The 22,794-nt window shown below is 34.8% G+C and overlaps 1 protein-coding gene across 1 annotated transcript in view; it reads right to left on the bottom strand.

The window, feature by feature from the left end:
* Nucleotides 1–260: 260 nt before the first annotated feature.
* LOC145695146 (uncharacterized) overlaps nucleotides 261–22,794 on the bottom strand; it is a 33,647-nt gene continuing 11,113 nt past the window's right edge. The window contains exons 2-3 of the mRNA XM_081772084.1: nucleotides 8,746–8,868; nucleotides 261–1,027 (exon numbers count right to left, since the gene is read on the bottom strand). Coding sequence (XP_081628210.1) covers nucleotides 844–1,027; nucleotides 8,746–8,868 — 307 coding nt within the window. The 3' untranslated portion in view covers nucleotides 261–843. The remainder of the gene's footprint in view (nucleotides 1,028–8,745; nucleotides 8,869–22,794) is intronic.

A 22,794-nucleotide genomic window follows, 5' to 3' on the forward strand; every position in this document is an offset into this window, starting at 1 on the left:
ACAGTTTGATGTTTAACAGGTGTACTTGACTACGTGTTTTTCAGCACAGCTATTCCCTTGGTAAATCCGTCCATTTCATTCCTTGATGTTTTACTTTTCTTCTTCCTGTTTTTATCCTACGTGACTACGACTCCTGGGGAGAGACGAAAGCTCGGAAGTACAAATAATATTCAGAAATTACAGAAATCTTTAAGCAGAATGACAGAATTTCTCAGCATGGTTTTTACATTGTCTAAAGTTAATAAATAAATAAATAAGACTATTTTGGGCAAACTTTTAATTTAGAAGCGATACAAGTTCATCACACTCACACAACATCGGTGTGTTTCTACAGAATAAAAAAGTGAAGAACTGTGAGAAGATAAAAATGAAAACAGTCCAAGTGATATATGTCATCCTTGTCTTTTATCGTTACCACAATAAATAACAATCATACAAAATGTTACATGGCTGTACAATGCTATATTTTACTCGAATCAACTAACTCTTCCTTCCTTTGCTGATAAACAAATATCGCTTAATTACAAAGTGAAAGCAACTGAAGGAGGACGTTTATGCCCCCTAGTTACACTGACTAGGACCATGTTAAAGACAGTCTACCAATGTACTATTACATTATATTCACTATTAGATACCAGTACCTATAGAGAAATGATATTGACTCAAAAAGTTCAGCTGAAAAATCTCTCGGGAGGACAGGGCACTTATTCTCTCATTGTTGCTTTCTCAACAAACATAATATCTTTCTCTCTCTCAGTAAATGACAAGATGATAAAAATCCTATAAAACATTCAGGCTGAATAAAGAGAAACGCACATTCAGCAGTCTTTTCTTACGCCTACGTCAATTAGCTTTAGTCGGAAGCAACGAATCAAGATATTCCAAATAGCCCTTCCCAGTTCGTATAAGTACAACACTTGACGCCAGACCAAATAACGTACATCCTGCAGCACTGTTAGGCAACACTCCACGCATTATGGCCCATATCAACACTGAACCGAAGCAGAACATGACAGCTCCATATGCACTGAAAAGATAAAATAATATCATATTATTCTCCATTGGATACATTATATAACAATGCTTTTCAATAAAACAGATTCGCTGACAGGTGTTTTTTTTTTTTATTATTATTTTTAATTTACTTATTTTCGCTATGTCAGAAGATTTAATCTTTTTTCAAGCCCTGATACGAACATTCCATAACTTTTACGTGCTGAAGAAGTGACTTTTTAATGTCCATAGATTTGTGTAGAGGCCACAATGTTCAAGGTATTAAGACCAAATTTAAATTCAAAATAAAAGAATACATTCAAAATCGACGGTGCGAATCAAAATTGCTAATTTTTCTTAAATAGTTTTAATGATTTTACTGATTTAAATATTTCACTAATTCTACACTGTAGCACCTTCGTTCCTCCTGGGAAATTTATACATTAATATCGGTGTCCGTGAACAAAAAACTTCAGATCTAAATTGAAAGTGACTATGTTTGTGACTCTTAATCTCTTCAACCACCCGACTGATCTCGATGAAATTTTTGACGTAGATGCAATTCTGGTATGGGAGTGTTTTTAGTTATTCACTTTGGCGATAGAACTTAGGGAAGGAGAGGAGAGAGGGAATTATATAAAATAATAATAATAATAATAATAAAACTTAGTAACTCTTGAACCACCCGATTGATCTTGATCAAACTTTCAACATAGATAAGGTTCGGGCCTGGGATGTTTTCATAATTTTACTCTGACGGCACAATGTAGGGGAGGGGAAAGGGGGACATACATATAAAAAAATAAAATAAAAAAGTGACTGTCTTTGTAACTTCATCACGCTTAAATCACCGAACCGATCTTAATCAAATTATCAACATAGATGAGGTTTGGACCTAGGGTGGTTTTCATATCCCCTTAACGGTAGAACTTACGATACAAGGAGGGGAGGGCAGATATATATATATATATATATATATATATAAAGCTTGTCTTGAACCACGTGACCGATCTCGATCAAATTTGCAACATACATGACGTTCGAGCCTGGAGTCTTTTATTTTTTATTATTATTTATTTTTTTTTGACGGTACTTTGACGGTAGAACCTAGGGGAGGGGGAAGGAGATTAATATATAAAAATAAAAAAAGTTAACTCTTGAACCAATCTCGATCAAATTTTCAACATGCATGACATTCGAGTCTGGGACAATTTTATCATGCCGTGACCCGCAACATGGGGAGGGGAGAGGGATATATAAAAATCACCGAAAATGATCAATATCAAAGAGCGCTTTAGTAATAGTAAAAACGGAACATATTACTATTTTTCCTTAACTTAACCGAGCGAAATCAGGATGCGTCTTAGATTCGAGGACGTCTAAATGCGAGTAATTATTGTGAAATTTTTAATTAAAAATATTATTAACGTGTCACTAAAACTACTTTGCTAGCCGTAAATATTTTTAATTTTGTATCATATTCAATAATTCACACAACAACAATTTCCTGCGCCTTCGCAGGACGTGCGGGTTTCCTAGTTTTGATAAATTCAGTTACTTGTAGGAAAATCTCTTTTCTAACGATTTCCTCGAAAATGGCTCAGACGATTTTGTTCAGGTTTCATAGATATCTAATTAATAATACTACAACATAAGTCATTTCTCTTGGAAATATCTACATATTCTATTATAAACATTACTTTCCATAATTAAAAAAAAAACTATAATCACTGGGGGGTACGGGCGGCTTAGTGGTAGGGAGCTTAACTCTGATACGTGCTGCGGTCACGCAAGTTTGTGGTGAACAACATCGTGTCCGTGATCTTTCCCGTTTCCTGCCACATTCTCATTCCACGAATTACTTCATAATCATTTACTTTCATTCATCGTCTGGGGCATAAACGTCGGTCGTAAATCTAAAATTTTCATTTTTAAAATCACGTGTATTTTGTTTGAATGATTTCCCCAAAATGACTTTAATGATTTTCTTTAGACTATAATATTTTATTGGTAATGTTATAAAATGGCATAATTCGACGATGTATTAGGAAAACGAGTACACCACTTTGGTTCATAGTCCATAAATAATAACAAGTGAAATACACATTAGTCGTAAAAAAAAAAAAAAAAAAAAAATGCCTTCACTTGAATTTTCTTTCTGTTCAAGACTAATCTTTAATTGTTATTTAAAGACTATTTATTAGTTTATTATTATTATTATTATTATTATATTCAAGTATTTATTCAGAGCTTTGTGCGCAACTTAGGAACCAAAAACATTAAACAATAATATTTCACACGCTTGTATAGCAGGTTAAGGCCTAGGTGATAGTTCGGTTGATGACTTTTTCTCCCGAAAATGTGACTTAAAATTTGTTCACTCACAATTCGGGACCCCAAAGTCGGCTCAAAGTAATATTTCATGCGCTTATACAACAGGTCAAGTTACATTATCATGGGCGGTGACAAAATTTGCGGAAAAGAATTCCCTGACTTTTCCCGATTTTCCAGACCATTTTGTTTTGTAATTTTCCCTGAATGCAATTAGTCACACAGACTTTCCCGTGTACATGGAAAAAAGGATCAAGAAAACATGACAACGATGATACATAAGTAATATATTTTTCCCTAATCAACGAGAAAAATGAATAATATAAAAAAGAAATACAATGTACTATGAAACTGCAGAACACTTAATTAGTAGAAATTCCTACACAAAGCAAAAACTTCCCTGAAACTTTAATCTGAAACGTTAGTCACATGATGAAAGTTTCGTCACACATGAAACAAAGAAGTCACAGTGAGACACTCACCAAAAAAGTGTGGAATAATGTACATAAAACTGGTTGTTCTATATTAACGACACATCTTAAAAAAAAAAATACGTACTTCATTTCACTTCTTCAAATGCTTTATTTGTTTATCAATATTGCGTATATCTTCCACTTTAGTCTTCTTAGCTTCAAGCACGTTTAAAATGATCTTTAGTTTATTGTCTTCAGCTTACGTTCTTCCTCTCGTCGTTGACTTGTTGCTTCTGTCATTTCATGTATAATGAATTTATTTATAGATAGTTTCTCAAGGCCATAGTAAGTTTGATTTTTTAAAATAATATGTTTCACATTCCACATTGATTCAAAATCCTCTTTCCAGATTTAAACTTTCATAACAAAAATTAAAACAATTTTAACAATATCTCTTAAATAAATGCACTCTGAAGTGTTGAAATTAATTTAGCCACAACGCTGACCAGTTCCGGATGTGTGCAGATTGTAATGAAGATGAATGCGATCTCTGCATTCGAAACGTCGGATGTCAATACCTTCACTTGACTGATAGCCTGAGAAAAATAGCTGAAATCACATCGCCAGGAAAAAAATCAATTCGTTCCGTTCTCTTATCAGTCTTCATCTATCAGATCTTGTACAAATTTAATCTTGGACGGCCGGGCTTGCGTAAATAAAAAACCTTTCCAACCGGTCGTCAAACAGGGCCATGAATTTCAAGCATGAAGTTTGCGCTCTGTGTGAGGTGGAACTACGAGTGGGTACGAGCCTAACAATGAAAAAACAGCAATTTGTCTTTGAAAATTGATTTATTGTTTTTCGAAATATTCTCCTTTATGATCAATACACTTTTGCATTCGTTCGAACCATTTGTCAAACCATTTTTCCAATCTTCTTGGGACACCTCCATAATATGGTTTTTGAACGCATCAACGGCTTCTTCCGCCGACGAAAATCGTTGTCCACGCAATTTATTCTTGACATTCGGAAACAAGAAGTCATTGGGTGCCAAATCAGACGGCGGATGACCCATCAATTCGATTTTTTGTGTTCACATAGTCGGTTGTTAGACGAGATGTCTGAGAGCTCGCATTGTCTTGAAGAATGATCCAACGGCGCTTGTTTGTTTTCCTTATTTGACCGAAGACCTCCGGCAAACAAATTGTTGTGTACCATTCAGTTGACCGTTCTACGTTCCTTTAAAGGCACAGCTGCCACATGAGTAGTTTTTACGAAAAAAAAAAAAAAAAAAAAAAAAAAAAATGGTCATTTGTTTTGATGTGCTTTGAGCGCGAACAACTTTTGTTGGATTTGGTTAATCTTGAAACACAAATACACTCGACTGCTGTCTACGTTCCGGCTCATATGCATATATCCATGATTCATCACCTGTTACAATCTTATATACGTCTTTTGAAGCACCGCCATTGTATTTATTGAGCATTTATATGCACCAATCGAAGCGAGCTTCTTTTTGAGTTTTTGCCAAATTAAGTGGGATCCAACGAGAACAAACCTTTCTCACAGCTAAATGATCATGTAATATTTTATATATGCTGGTGGAACTAAGCCTAGGGTTGTCTCAATCTCACAGTATGTCACATGACGATCTTGCAGTATTAGGTTTTGCACAACATCAATGTTTTCTTGAATAACAACTGATTTTGGACGACCTTTGCGAATTTCATCAGTGAGCGAATGGGGGCCACTTGTAAAATCGTTATACCAGCGTTTCACAGTGGCAAAGGATGGGTCTTCATCGCCAAATGTGGAAGTAAATTGATCGATGCACTCTTGTCTTGATAATCCACATCGAAAATCGTAATAAATCACTCCACGAAAATTTTCACGAGTCAATTCCATTTTGTGTTGTCACGCAATCTTCAAGTCAACGTAAACTACACAAATAAAGCTAGTGACAAAACATTTGAAGTACGTTATGGTCAACAATGTCAAACGTTTCTATACAAACAAAAAATAGCGTCAATCAGTGTTGCCAAGGCTCAAAATATAAATAGTGCCTCTCGTAATTCACTTCTCGACTTCGTTCCTGATTGTCGTACTATCAATTCCGATCTTTACTCCGGATAGTTGGAGTGTATGCTGTACACAATGCTTAAAATATCTTACATTGGTGAACCCTGGTGCAACAGGATAATGGTAAACACGCTCGGCTCATAAAATGCAACAAAAATGCAGAAACTTGACAGCATCAGCATACAATCCTGATTTTGCTCTTTCGGATCACTATTATTTTCAGTTCATGACACACACTTGCCTCTTAGGACAAGACATAGTATCGACGTGGAATCGAGGAACTGGCAGGGAGGAGGCTGCATATAGTCTAACACGAGAGGCAGTACTTTGAATGTTAACCTGCTTTCATTGTACTACGATAAATAAAGGTATGTTGAGTACCAGATTATTGTAAGATTTATGACACACTTGTAATATTAATACTAATTGTATTATCATCTCAGGCCAGCAACCCTTCAATTGATTTGACGCAGCTTTCCAATCTTCCCTATACTAGGCCAGACTTCTCTATTTCCGTGTACTTCTTCTTCCCTATGTCTCGTTTAACTTGGTTCGTATATTCCAATCGCGGCCTTCCTTTAAGTATTTTTTTCTTCTGCCATGGTCTCCATAGCTAATAGTGTAATTCTTCAATGTCCTACAATTTCCCTAATTTTTCATTTCATACGTTATCCACCCACCTTATATTCAACATCATTCTATCTGAAGACTTCCGTTCTCTGTTTTTTTCCTCTTCTACAGATTCATGCCTCGCATCCATACGATGACACACACCATACATATTGTACGCTTTCACCAATCTTTTTTTCAGCTATTTGTCAATGTTTCCGATCAGAAGTTTTTTTTTTTTTTTTTGGATGATTTCGTCTGTCAGTGGTTCTCAACCTAATTCCTATCACGACCCCCCATTTTATCACATCCTCTTGCCAGCAACCCCTTTATAATTTCTGGTTTGTAATATGTTGTTGAGTATTTTAATTTTGAGAGGACGCCACTTTGAGTTACCTCATATTGTTGTGTATGTGTTCAGTATCACCAAAAACTGTTAAAAGCAACTTGTTTACATTTAAAATTTAGGAAACAAATAAAACCCAACAACAAAAATATATCTTCATTGTGGCCAGCTTGCTGAAAACAAACAGACTATTCGCTCACAGACATACGTGTACAATTCTGCAAACAACAACAAAGGATCCTTAAAGAAAAGCAATCCTTTTATTACCGACAGAATTATCTGCTCATTGTTGATTTATCAACAAACGCAACACAGCTATTGCGGATTAGTGTTTTCAAATTTAATTGTATTTCAATATGCAGTTCTCATTAGTTTCATATCGTACCCCTTTCATTTAAATTGATTTTTAAACAACTCTGACCCTGTTGAAAATGTTTAGATCATCTATTTTTTTGTTTTTCTTAGCAGTGTGTATAAAAATAAAAATATGCCTATCAGGACAAAACTCAAAATAATATTTAAAATATTTTCTTGTATTAATTCTAATTATATGTATCTCTTCCGCTTATCTTCGTGATCTCCAGGTTGAGAAACCTTGGTCCAAGCTATTCTTGATTTTATATTATGTTTATACTTATTATTTGACTCCATGAGAAACAGAATTCCAGCCAGATGGTCTCTTATTTTCCTCTTCATTTTTCTTGTTTCTTCTCTTGCGCATTGCATAACTTTCGTTTCTCTTCTTTTGATCTCCATATACACTTGCTGACAAGCATCTGTTGCATTTAGTATAACCTGTCTCTCTCTTTCTCTCTCGCTTTTTTTTTTTTTTTTTTTTTTTTAAATCACTGTCTGCCAACGGCGTGATATCGTCTGCATATCTAATTGTTATATTTTTGTCCATGACTAAGGGGCTCGGGTGTGTTAGGCCACTGCACATGCCACTTAGGGGTGAGTCTTGGGCAACAATGCTTGCCTGCTGAACGTTCATCAAGTGAGGAGCCCGGTTTATGGGAAACATCTAGGTGAGACAGCGGCAACAGTGGAAAAGGCGAAAACCAGCAGACTATCGAAAATAATAATAATAATAAGCATTCCTAACCGGGAAACCGTATCTTCCCCAAGAACATGCAGTATGGAAGTGGAATACAAACTAATTATAGAAAGTCTGAACAGAGTTGACCAATCAGAAATTAGATTAATCACAAAGAAACCCACTCAAAGGAAATGAATTCATATTAAGTTAAGGTGAACCACACTCAGAAGCTCTCGACGTGCAAAGCTGCGGAACACGGCCTGTCCCTTTCCAAGCTCGGCCACCAAATATAGCAACCATTATCCCTCAGACGATGGGCTACTTACCCACCAAATTCCATTTAAATCTGACCAGTAGTTACAGAGAAATCAAGTACCACATACAAGTCGAGCTGAGCTTGTCCCTGGCTGAGCCAGGCCACCAAATATAGCGATCACTATTCCTAGACCATGCCACAAATTTGGTTCAGATCAGGTCACTAGTTACCGAGAAATAAAGTAACTCCCCCATATCTACTTATCTCCCTCTCCCTCCCTCTCTCTCTCTCTTTCATATATATATATATATATATATATATATATATATATATATATATATATATATATATATATATATACCATATATTTTTTTAAGTTAAATTTAACAGGTACAGAATTACGGATAAGTTATTAAACTAAGGAGAAAATTTTAAAAATCTGACTTATGCCAGAATAAATGCGTGTTACTAAAACTAGTCAGTGAATAAATTTATAGTTCGAAATTGAAAAGAGAGAAATTATACACATATACGCCACAACTAACTCAATTTCTTAAGATGCTGGATCAATTTAGTAATTACTGTCTCTTCCAATTAGCTGAAACTACATACGCATTTCAATTATATTTAGCTTGATAAATGGCGAAGTTACGTAAAGCAATTAAGTTTATCCTTTATTTACCTGTAAGTGACACGAAATCTCCAAGACGCTTGATTCAAGTGTGGCCTATTATACAAATAGAGTCCAGAACCAACCAAGGAATTAATAAGCAGCACATTAGTTACATCTCTGTTCGGAAACAGCCTGAAAAAAGAAACACATCATGTATAATCAATTGATACAGAAACAGAAAAATATCTATAACAACCAGCCCGGAAAATCCCAGTCGAATGATTAATTTTCTAGTAGAGTATGATTTTGGCAGCCAATCCTGCTACCACCGAATGCCCGACTCTAAATGAACAGCTCCGGCTTCACAAAGATTTGAGATGAAGTGAAATATTTTGAATAATAATTATAGTGAATAAACAATTGCGTTCAAGATTGTCTTTATTCAAGTATAGTTGATACCATGAAGTTCTGAGTTATTATGAGTAGGTGATCACGAACAGATGAGAAGTGATTGCTCGAGTTTTGTGTTACTTAAAAAACATGAAAAAAAAAAAATCTGTGAATCAGAAGCTCCATATTTAGTGTTTGGCAATCGATGGCAGCAGAGTTGGCTGCCTAAATTATACCAAGATATGATCATTCGATTAGGATTCCTAGGGTATCCGATTAAGATATAAGACATCAACTTGCCCGGCCTTGTCACTACAAGTTAGTTTGCTTACGATACATCGATGAACTGGTCGCTAGAGTGCATTCGTATCGAATAGGAGAGTCAGCCATGGTGAATGATTAGTCTTAAATTCGTTAGCTACCTGTATGAATTAAGTTTGCCAATCTGAATATTTCGGAAGTCTACATTTCATACTAAACTGAAACCTTAGAAATTCGAATTTCTTTAATTTACAATTAATTAAGATTGTGTTTGCACAAAAATTTCCCATATAGGATTGCTGACTACGCTTCATATGTTATTGGTTTGAGATGGAAACAATAAGTAAATAAATACAAATTCTGAATGCTTTGAAACAAATTAATGGCCACTATAATTACAATAATAGTTTGTAAATATAATTATAGGTAACATATGTAAAAATATAAGTTAGACACTAAAGTTAGTATGCTTAATCCTTTAAGAAAAAAAGAGTAAAATTTATTTGTATTATAATCCTTTTCTTAATTGGTACACTACGTTGTTTCAGTTTCTTTGTTTTCCTGTAAAGCATTTTTATATCACATTTTAAGTGTTTAGGCATCTTCAATCTATACAATTAATTGCAGGGTACGAATAGAGAAAAGCAGCTGCTGCTTAGTGAACTTTCGCCTATTATATTCTTGAAAAAAAATTAAATAAAATGAAATCTTTTAGTCTCATGGTTATGCCTGCTATACTCGAGGTGACGGTGATGATGAGAAATTAATGAAATGACGGAATGAAGAAAGTGGGAGGAAACGTGAGAATCCCAAGAAAACCCACACACAAGGTGTTTGTCCACCACAAAGCTCTCTTGGCGCGAGCTGGGATCGAACTAAGAACCCCATGCACTAGAGGTGAACGCTCTACCACTGAGCCACCGCGGCCTATTATACTTTTGTTCATAACCAGACTTTAGTTCATTGCATTGTGTTGGAAAGTTGAGGGGGGGGGGGGATTTGAGGTGTCTCGTATTCTCATCGAGAAAATATGGCAGATTTATTTACGCTGGAAGATGTTAATTTCATATAAGACATTTTAAAACATTTATTTATTTCATACAACATGAATTGTATCTTTGTTTTAAATTAATAGACCCCTTTTGGTATTCATATTTGGCGAACGTCAGTCAGGCTTCTGGATGACTTGTTCGTTTGTCTGCCGAGCTCCTTCATGGCTATGCGGTTAATGTACGCGTCTTCGGCGTGGGATCCGGGTTTGCTTCTCGGAGGGAACTCATGTGGTTCGGATTCCAGGTTAATCAGTAGGTCCCGTCTCATATAGCCTCGCTGCTGAAAGGGACGTTAAACACAAAATCAACTCAACTCGTTTGTCTGCCTCTACCACACACACTACAGGGTACAACTTTCGGCCTTTTAAGTTAAAATTTTCAGAGTACAAGCACGAGACACTGTAAATTTCTTGTATACATTTCGGCGGCATACCAAAGTAAAATATCAAAATGGCAGCCATTTTTTGAAAGCAGCGAGTATCCACGCTACGAAGCGCAATTTTCAGTCTTTTAAGTTGAAATTTTGACGGTGGAAGCACGAGATATGCTAAATTTGCTGTATAGATTTTCTCGGCGATTGAATGTAAAATTTCAAAATGGCGGCCATTTTTTTCAAAACAGCACCGTGTAGAAAATTGTTGCAAGTTGTGACAATGACAATCTTGAAATATAAATCACATTTTAACACTTTCACCCCAAAGACATTGAAATATTTCGAAAAAACCCATATGGGCCCAGGTGGGTTGGGCTTTTTCAAAAAAGCCCGGGTTTTTTCAAACCCTGCTTACTGTGCAAAAGTTTAATATTTAATTTACATAGTATTACCGAGCGAGCGTCAGCGAATGAAGGCGGTTTAGAGTCCTGCGGGGCACGTTGTTGTCTGTCTTTAATACAGCTAAATGGGAAGGGGGTCCTGTGTTCTAGAATCTTGCCAAAAGTATGCTCTTTACCACGTAACACTCCATAAGGAAGACATGAAGTGAAGTTATATGTGAAGACAGTTTACAAAGCAATCATAGACGTGTAGCAAAACTGTGCCATACGTAAGGTAAGTGTTTCTATGCCATAAAAGTTTTTTCTACCTTCGTTTATGTATATACCTACCGTCGCTAACGCGCCTATTCCCTACGGACGCATCCCCGTTCCCAATCATCCTTCTAAAAGTTAATTTACATAGTACTATAGTAGAATATTACAGTGCTGGTTGGAAATACGAAAATGTAAGATTCATTCTTATCGTTATTCCTGAATAGTGCACAGTTTGCAACACTTAACGATTGGAAGGTATTACCTGTTTCATCCAGGAGTGTCGTTGGTTATTTGGGGGCCCTGATATAGTCAACAGTGAGTCATGTGCTGCCTGTCTGTATTGGCGAGTGTTGCTAACGCACAATATCCAAAACAAACTGAACAAAGCGTCACGTTCCAACACAAGGTACGAAACATGTTATGAAACGTACTACATTTTATAACATACTCCTAAAAACATGAAAGATAAAAAAAAAAAGTTGTAAGAATTTGTCTTGATGGTATTTAGGAATCCTGCTGTAATCAGTTAGGCATCCTAATGCAACCCTTTCTTAATCCTGTTGTAAGAACAGCATAAAAACAAAATGTATAATTGTAAAGGAGTTATCCTTACTAGTAACGTAGCTAAGGAGGTTCAAGAGGTGGCTAAGCCCCACATAGATCCAAGCCTAAACCCACGTAGAAAAATCAAAAGTTACGAAAAAAACTCATGGGAATAATTGCAAAAGATTATTGAAGTTTTACCCAATACAAACTGTGTACCGTTCGATAAATATTTTCATCTATACTAAAAACAGAAATGTAGAACTTCACATTTCGTATTTCAGTCTTTATTTATTGCTGTTTTGTGGTTATTGTTAGTATGCTGGACCTGGGATTAGAGTGCGAAATTGTCCCAACCCAGGTGACGGGGAAGTGAGGGAATGTTTCTTCTTAAGCGGAAGTAAAGTAGAAATAACATTTTATGAAGTTTTTAATGGGCGAAATTCAGGGTTTGCCCAAGTGGGCCCAGCCCGAAAAAACCCGCGGGTTTTTTCGGGTTGGACCCACCTGGGTTTTTGAGCTTTCTGTTAGTATATTGTTGGTACAACTAAGGCGATTACATTGAAAGTGATTTTTATCAGATTTTGGACTTTCCTGGGCGAATTAGATGCTTTCACGTTAAGGTATACAACAATATAAGACTTTTATAAACTTCTGATTGCACTGAATGAATTTTAAAAAATCTTAGCTTGAGGTAATTATAGAACAAATTAATGTATAGATTATGCTTATAGCCTGTTTGAAGATATGCAATTGTATATTTTAGAAAATACTTTCCGCGAAAAGTGTGCTCGCTGACTCGCCGACGCCGAGGGACGTTATCCCTCATCGGGTTTAAGGCCATAGGTGCCGGTACTACCAGTAAATATGTAGTGCACTAGTAAAACTATTAGTATTATTGTTTTATTACCTTTGATGGTAACACAAGTATTCTTCAGTAAAATTTGGTTTTCCAACAACAGTTTAGTTCAGATATTATTTGCTACTCTTCAAATAAGCACTCTGCAGAATCAACACCAGCAAATAGCGTAAAATTTCTTGTCAAATTTAAGAAGCTTAATGCTCGGAGTTCCAAAGATTACGTAACTTTTACTATTTCAAATGCTCAATTCAAACTTCCTTACTAGTAGAGAAGTTTCGATGTACACCAGGAAAAAGATGCATTTTGGAAAAAAAAAAAAAAAAAAAAAGTCGCAAAAGAAGTGCTCGGGAAATTCCCGCAATTCAACGCACAAAGCGTCGCAACTGAATAATTTAACAATAACACTATTTATTTTACGCTAGAAGATATTTAATTTCATTTAAGACATTTTGAAACATTTACTTTATAAATTATGAATTATATCTGTTAATTGTTTTAAATTAATTTTCTGGAAAGAGCCGTGTTACAACAAGTGCTCGGGAAATTCCCGTAATTGAACGCACAAAGTATCGGAAGTGAACTCCAACCAGTGGCGGCAGTTGGACGTTAAAAGTTAAGGGGGGGTGGCAAGACATGATCTGAATATTTCATATCAATGTTAGTTTTCCTGGTTGCTTGTAACACTTTGTTTGACGAAAGGTTGTATAACTATTAGGATACTGCCTTTTTCAGTTATACCGTTTATCTTGTTTCATATTTTATTAAGTAAATTGACAAGAGCAACGCAAGTAGACACTAGCCCTTTGTACTCTTAAACAACGAAGGTGTAAGAAGAAATTTGATTCCTTGCTCACGAATATCTGTCTGGAAAATTGTGTGATCAAATTAGGTGCATATTTAATAACAATTTTGAAAAACAAAGAAACACAAAAGATAATCAAATAATCATAGTAATGAATAATGAGGCATGTTTGCAAAAGTTATATTGAAACTGGAAATTATATGAACAACTTATATTTTTAATTCCACGAATGCTATTATATGTGTTATTACTCCTAGAATGACAGTGAATATTACAAGCATATGCTATGACATTTAAAGAAATACTTTTGCAGTTTCCCGAAACATGTTCGCTGCCATTAAGTATAGTTTTCACTTTCTTGGAATGTATCAAAATTCAGCAATACTTAGTCACTCCACATTTCGGTTATACAAAATAATCCTAAAACCTAGGATTATGCTGAATTCACAAAATTTAATTGTATATACAAAACTGTATATATACACCCCTAAACTCGTATATTACACTGCAAAATTAATATTCTTTACTGAGCTCCTTCGTGGCTAAGCGGTTAGCGTACACGCCTTTGATGTGAGAGACCCGGGCTCGATTCCCGGGGGAGCTCATGTGGTTCGGACTCCACGTTGATCATTAAGTCCACGTCTCATATAACTTCGCTGCTGAACAGGATGTCAAACTGAAAAAAAAATCAAATCAAAATATCCCTTATTATTAGAAAGAAGAAAATACATTTTAGGAACTGTCGATTTTTGTGCAATTAAAAAGAATAATTTGTGAAGGACTCTTGCGAAATGTTAGTTAGTCAGTTCCAGAGCTTCTGACTAACATATCGAGCCCTTGCAAGAAGAAATAAAAGTACCCTCGAATTGTGACGCTCCAATAGGTTGATTTTTGGGCCATTTTTAATGGCAGTTCAAATGCAATTCCTGTAGTTTTCTTAATTCGACAGGAAGACAACCAATACGTACTCATAGAAGGACAAATATTTTATGGCACCATTTTTATTCTATGAACCAATAATACATACAAAACTTTATATTTCCAAATGAAACTATATACATTGATGGGTAATTTCAAAAAAGTGGAGGGGGCAAGTGCCCCCCAGTAGAAGTCCCCTCCTATAGACGGCCGAGTCAGCAAAAAATTATCTTGTTTTCCTAGAATTCGGTGTCATTTCCTGGAATTGGGAGGCAAGTTTCGACAAGCCTTTGGTTGCTATGTTCATAGCCTTTTATGGGTAGTACAGAAGCGCGTGGGAAAATTTTGGTTTATCTGAACGTGTATGAGAACAGTTTGTTGTTATGGTGATAGTCTTGGATGGCTTCATCGTCTTGGATGGTCATACTCTTGGAGGGATCATAGTCCTATCAGTTATCATGATTGAAGTTTCATGATTGATTGATTGATTTTTGCTTTTCGTTATGTATTGAATAGCTAGATGCTCTTGGCCTTCATAGTCTTGGATGCTCATACTGATGGACGGATCAGAGTCCTATCAGTTATCATGATCGAAGCTTCCCAATGGATTGATTGATTTTTGCTTTTCGTTATGTATTGAATAGCTAAATGCTCTTGGAGGGATGAGAGTTCTATTAGTTATCATGATCAAAGCTTCCGAATTGATTGATTGATTTTTGTCTTTTCATTATGGATTTGAATCTCCCAAACCCCACCACATCACTCCCTCCTGCGAAGAACGTAAGCGAACGTTGTTGCTATGCTTATACTCTTGGCCGGCTATCGAATCTTGATGAGAGTTCTTCCAGTTATCACGTTCGAAGCTTCCCAATTGATAGAATATCAAGTTCGAAGTTTCCCAATTGATTGATTGATTTTCGTCTTTTCGTTATGTATTGAATAGCGAAGAGCATACTTAATGTCTTAAAATATTCAATGCTTTCTCATCGAGAATCGAACCTGTACACTAAACGCAAGATCGGTGCTTCACGATTTAGAGTTGAATTAATTCTTGCATGAAAAAAAAAAAGAATTTCATGTATTGGTTTTAGCGTAGCATATGATATGTACATTGTTCGAAGCTCTTCATTTCGAAGCACTATAACACTTTCAAGTGTTCAATGCCCCCTTTCTCTCTCTTTTTATCATCGAGAATCGAACCCGGACCAAAGTGGTATTAAAACATAAATAACAACCATAAAAATTAATTTAAAAAATAGAGCATCATATTATTATTATTATTATTTTGGGAGTGAAAGTGAAGCAGACAACTAAACTTGATTGTAGCTTCGCTAACTTATGAAATAAAGACTTTACACAAAATTCTACTTTGGTAGGGAGCTGGGATCGAATTTGGTACTTCATGATTTTAAAGTTGAACTAGTCCTTGCATGAAAAAAAAAAGAATTTCACTTCGTTTTCACGACAGAAAGGATAGAATTAATTTCATGTGTTAAAATGTGTAATGTTTTCTCATCGAGGATCGAACCAGCAGGACACGGGAATCAAACGCAAGACCTGAGAATCAAACGCAAGACCTGTACTTCACGACCAATGAGTTGAATTAATCCTTGCATGAAAAAAAAAAGAATTTCACGTATATAGCACATCGTTTCACGACAGAAAGGAACGAAATAGAAATATTTAATGCTCTTTCACTAAGAATCGAACCAGAACCCTAATATATGCTTTTATTTTGAAAGTTCTCTCATCGGAATCGAAGGTGAGACCAGTACTTCACGGAAAGGAACGAAATAGAAATATTTAATGCTTTTTCACTAAGAATCAAATCAGAACCCTAAATATGCTTTTATTTTGAAAGTTCTCTCATTGGAATCGAACGCGAGACTTCACGATCTAGAGTTGAATTAATCCTCGCACGGAGTAATCCACCGTGAGGTGAACACTCTATCACTGAATGTCAGTGCCTCGCATATAGATTAGATTTTATTTAAAAAAACTTTTCGTCTTATTTTTTTTCTAGTCGTCTTGTATTGGGTAGCTAGATTCCACCCCATCACCCCCCGCAGACCTATCTTGTAATGCTAAGAATAGAAGTTCCCAGGTTTTCTGCGAAGAGTTTTGAGGAGTTTGACCTGATCTTATTCTCACGATACGGCTGGAAAATTTTCGTCTGGAACCTTCTCAGGAAATTGAGTTGATAAGACGATTGTTGTGGTTCATGGATGTTTTTAAAACGTATTGGTAGCGGAAGCACTTCTCATAGCATATCATAATGTTTTAAAAACGTAGGATGAGAAAATTTGTATGCTCAAATCACCAGGGTTGATTGTATTGCATGTGAAAAGTATTATATGGATATTCACATGATGGTTATGAGATATTGCGCTATAACATTCCCATAGCACAAAAGATTACGCCCCACGAAATGTCTGTAGGTTATGAACTATTTGTTTATCTAATTTGGTCTTGGGATTCTCACGAATTCACTTGTAAGTGTTCATGGGAATAGAATTTGTTTGCAGACTGTTCTTTGATCGAATAGACCTTAGTTGCTCAGGGGAATATCGCATTGCATGAATCGTGAATATCATATTTTCAAACGTATACAGCATTTGAGATTACATGTATGTTTGTTGTCGGCTTCACATACGAACATACTCACGTGCGACTGAAGATAGTGTAATCTGAATGCGAAAACGCTGAGTTTGTGTAATGAAAAAAATAAGTCTGTTAATAGATAAGATTTACTAAAGATGATATTTTGATACATCTATCAAATAATGTGTGTGAATAAGGAAATGAAATTGAATAAGGATATTAAATGTAGCAGGGGAGAGGTGGGGAGATTTTATTCGTTTGGAAAAGCTCATATGTTTCTTGAAAACAGTTATCATAATAAACTTGCTTTATTTTTGACTTCCAATGCTCTCCCATCCGTAAATCAAACTCAGGATCACGTTCCGTGTTAGATATTAGAACAGCTGAAGGTGCTGAAAAGATGAGCAGACGGCACAGCGGCAAAGCGCTTACATTTGGTATATGATGGTCCCTAGCTCGACTACCGAATATATTAGCTCATGATGCCTTAGCATAATGGGCATAATCGTAGGACATTAAATAAATAAATTTGTGATGGGGCAACAACGTGTTCGTTGATTCTCATGTGGTATTTCCGCTTCATCTCATAATATCATTTCATTTACCTTAATCATCCTTTCATCTTAGCCTAAAAGAGATATTCGTGGGACGTTAAACTGAAAGATTTCATCTTTATCGTTGCACACCCCCAATCAACATGTGTAACATTCTACATTTTAGTCGTGTTTCTGTTCTTATGATTAGGTTTGAAAATTTACATTTTAATAAAAAAATAAAAGAAACGAAAAATCGTCTTAGACGTTCCTTAAGTAGAATTACTTTGAACAAGAAATCTTAATTTTGTGGCGAAGGGTACGTCCCTCATGATATAGTTCATTCTCGAGACGAGATAGAATACATCGAGAAGCAAGATCGACGATACTTTTACAAAAAATTTATGATGAGATCCAATGTCGGACAGATCTCCTTATAAAAGTCATAGAAAAAGGATTCATTCTGTTTTCACTGTTGTAAATTAAGGCTTTAATTGGAAGATATCCGTTAAATCGAGTAATATGGCAACTCGACTTGAAAGTACAAGACATCACATACAAATTTTGCCTTCATGTGTTACTAGCCTAGATGCTCAGTATAATAATAAGGGCGTCAACGCATCTCTCTCTGTTTCAGACCAATCTCAAAGTTCGTGAAGAAAAATTTATTACTTTTAGATTCATTTAAATGTATGTTAATTAGTTTAAATAACTTTTTTCGGTATTTCAAATTTTGTTTCCCACATATTCGAGTCGTAGGCCTTTCTCAAGTTAATAAATAATTGATATGTATGGATATAGCATTAGCCCTTGTTTAGTTGTAAAATTAGTGTAATAAATCTTTTGCACCCATGATAAGTAAATTCTCTCATTACACTATTCGTTAACTTACTTAGTTGCAAATTTCATTATTTATGCAATTCAGCTTATTTCGTTTACGATTTACTTCCTATGTGATCAAAGAAATGATCTTTGTTCGTGGGATTTCTTAAGACATCATGTTCTCACACAATGTTAAGGAAAATCGATGAGCTTGAAAATTTTCAATCCTGTGTGAATGTATTAAGTTTTGTGTCTCACGCAGGAGAGTCCTTTATTATTATTATTTCCATCGAGAGATAAGAAAGGTATCCTGCGAATTCTTAAGATAATGAGGACAAGGTGATTTAATGGTCATACATATAGAATACGTCTTCGAGAGTGAACATATTATTCATTAGTTAAAGATGGCATCAACGACGATGGTGACTAAGAAAGAGTGTTTGCTGTTAAGTGTCCAATATGGACTTAGTTCAATGAAAACAAAATTAATTTGTATTGGTTTGGATAATGATACATTTGAGCCAGTGATCCGTATTGGTAAAGGAATTATTTTTGGAGTCGAGTTAAATTTGTCGGAGTGGGGAAAACTTGTACATTTGATCCCATTTGTTTCGGATTATTTAAATTCGCAAGTTGAAAGTACATCTATAAATTCTCTTGGACGAAATAATGAACTGCTGTTGCGAAACTTGATGGGTGAGAAAATAGTTATAATAGAGAAAAAAGGTACACTTCATGCTCCTCGAAACAGTGTATACTTAAATTCAAGCGAGTGGTTTCATTTTTTGGAAATATTACCATGTATTGAGCATGCTGTAAAAAAAAAGTAAACTTTGCATTGAGGTGGTACGTGAATATTTTCATTTGTGTACAGTGACTATTCGCAATCATGTAGAATCGCAATGTCTTGCATGTACTGGACTTGAGGCAATTCATACGTGTGTAAATGAACAAAATATTATTAGTGAAATGAACAATAGTTTTCCGAATGTATCTCCGGCTTTGAAGAAGGACGATGATATAAACATTGATGATGAAAGATTAAAATTGGAAATGAAAGTATTATGTAAACAAAAAATTATAGAAGCAATCAGGGATGAATTATTTGACACAATTCAAACACAATCATGGTGGGGGGAAACTGATACTCAACCTGTGGATGACATCGATGAGATGGATATGTGTTGATAAAAAAGAAGAAAAAATATTTTTCAGTGTAGTGGTTTTAGTGAAAAGTGATATATATTTTTATGACGTAAATTGAGTGACAAGAGGATATCTAACTGTCTGAAAATTATATACATTATCAAGTTTACTATACCAATAGTGAAATGAAACACGCAAAAAAAAAGAAAACATATGTTTCAGTCTAGTGATTTTATTAAAGTGATAAATTTTATACATTTCTGAAAAATGTATCATTCATTAGTGAGTAATATTTTACGTTGTATGCAGAAATCGTATTTGAATTCATTATTATGAAAAGAAAAAAATATTTTTTTCAGTGTAGTGATTTTAGTGAAAGTGATATATTTTATACATTTCCAATTATGTATCATTCATTAGTTCACTAATATTTTATGTTGTATTAAAAATCGTATTTGAATTCATTCACCAATAAAAAACTAATTGAAGAGAGAAAGAGAGAGAGAGAGAGAGAGAGAGAGAGAGAGAGCTATTAGGTTTAGATTTAATCTTGTACATTTGTTTGGAAGTTTTACATTTTAATAAAAGTAAAAGAAACGAAAAATCATCTTAGACGTTCCTTAGGTAGAATCACTTAGAGCAGGAAATCTTAATTTGTGAAAAGTTATGTACCAAATTCACCGTTTGAATATTATTATTATTATTATTATTATTATTATTATTATTATTATTATTATTATTAATTTGGAGGAGTAGATTCGTTTGATATAAATCGACAAGTACATTTTTTTTCAAATTCTAAATGAAACAGAAACATCCGAGTCTCATAGACAATACTAGTTCACTCAAGTTTTAGCCCTCAGACACTGTTTTAATGTTACATGTGGCATATATCAGTTGATTTTGAGTGTAACGTCCTGTTTGGCAGTGAGGCTATATGAGACGTAGCCCTACTGATTAACGTGGAATCCGAACCACATGAGCTCCCGACGGGAATCGAACCCGCGCCTCCCACGCGAAAGGGCCTGAGAGTTGCTCATTCCTTAATGTCAGTTCAGAAAGAAGCAGAATACAGGGACAGCTAATCTTTGATATCGCGGAATCTTTCTTTGAATTCATTTTCCAATACTGAAGCTTCTTGGTATGCAACCTGTACAAAGCAAATGTCTTGTACTTGTTTCATACTTAACACAAATTGGTAAATGTATGAAGCCTTCGTTTTGTAACAGTTTCTCCCAGAGCTGCAACTTGTGTTCTAACGTTTTATTTACGTAATGTTTGCAGTAATTATGTTTTTTTCCTTAAAGTTTCAAATTAAAATGTGACAAATATTTCGTAATATCATCTGCCATGAAAGAAACATAATGTAACCATAAAGAATCTGTCAGTAAGTTTGTGCTTTGTTCTTTGATTTGAAGAAAATTGCTAATTTCATCTCTCAAGTTCTAGGAACTTTTCAGACCCGTGGAGCACAGGATACCGAGCACACTTCTCTGCGATAGGGAAACCTAGAATATTTATGCAAAACCTTCCAAGAAAACAGCAAATTGTCGCTGGTTTAAGCCATATGAACATTGTCTATGTGAACTATCTTTGAACGTATCACAAAGTGACCCAAAGTAGATATACATACCTGCATTGATCAAGTATGACATTTTAATTTATTAAGATAATGAATTTATATGCTTCGGTCTATTCCGAGTTTAGGCATAAGTGAAAAGGAATTAAGAGCAAATAATGAAGAAACTAAGTCAATATATTGTATGTATGGGTTGTAATAAGTAAATGAAAATTCCATGAGCTGATCAGTACGGGGCTGTATATCTACTTTTGGGTCATTATATATATATATATATATACGAGTACTTCTTTCTTGTTTTCTGAAGGTGAACCGAGGGTCACAAAGAAATGATTCAAGGGCTACATGCAGCTCACAAGTTTGAAATACTTGTTCTACAGTTACAGGTTAATTCTGTTACCTGAAAAATGGCAGATCATTTGTATTTGAAGTTTCATTGCGTTATTTTCAAATCACAAGTGTATTCTCAAATTTTGAACTTCAAAGGACAATGCTTTTCAGACAACTGATGTAGATCTACCAAAATTTAGTTTTTATTAAGTAAGAAATATTTTAAGAAGATATTAGTAGAATAAATTATTAACATTCCAGTTCATTTCAAAGAAGAAAGAAAAATAAATCCTCTATAAGTCAATGGACAAAAAAAGAAGATGACACACAACACACAACATTATCCAACATTTCTCAAAATGGATTAAATTTCCATTATATGAACTGAAGTTGAGGATTTTGAAAGACTTTGAGGCTCAATATGAACCAATTATATACAGACTTGATGCCACAAAGAAAAAAAACTATGTAGCGTACCTGCATTCGAGACACGATTCGAGAAACTTTTCGGTACGAAAAAGAGATAAGTCGCAAATCGACAAGTACATTTTTTTGAAATTCGAAATGAAACAGAAACATCCGAGACTCATAGACAATACTAGTTCACTGAAGTTTTAGTCCTCAGACACTGTTTTAATGTCACATGTGGTATATATAAAAGCTTTAAATTGATATAGTAATTGCACGAACACGATGTATTTTCAAACTCAAGACAATACAGAAACATCCGAGATTTATGAGCATTACTAATTCACACACATCCGAGACTTATGAGCAATACTAGTTCACCCAAGTTTTTGTGATGAGGAAGATGCCCACATTAGACAAAATTTACAGAAAATTCGGAATATTAAGGAATGTTGGTGATCTGACCTAGAACATACCTTTTCATTACAGTAAACAAAGAACAGGAATGAGCATGAATTGTACCTCAAATGATGTGTATGGGTTCGGTTTAATCACAGTTCCCATGAAGTAAACTTTTGTGATGTACAAACATCGTGTGTGCGTGAGTAACGTTTATGTTTCTAACTTCTTATTCAAAGATTCACAAGATAGGTTATTTCTTATTTAAATGCTTCTTTCAACATTCCTACTCTATCTTTGTTTTTAAATCACGTTCACATTTTATGTTTTATCTAATAACTTCAGAGATATAAAAGTAGAAACAAAATGTACAAATGAAGGGATGGATTGAAAGATTTATTATGAAGATCTAAAGCTGAAACCTCAAAATACTATTACTAGGG

Source organism: Thermobia domestica, chromosome 1 (assembly GCF_964235325.1).
Source record: "Thermobia domestica chromosome 1, izTheDome1.hap1.1, whole genome shotgun sequence".
Taxonomy (NCBI): Eukaryota; Metazoa; Arthropoda; class Insecta; order Zygentoma; family Lepismatidae; genus Thermobia; species Thermobia domestica.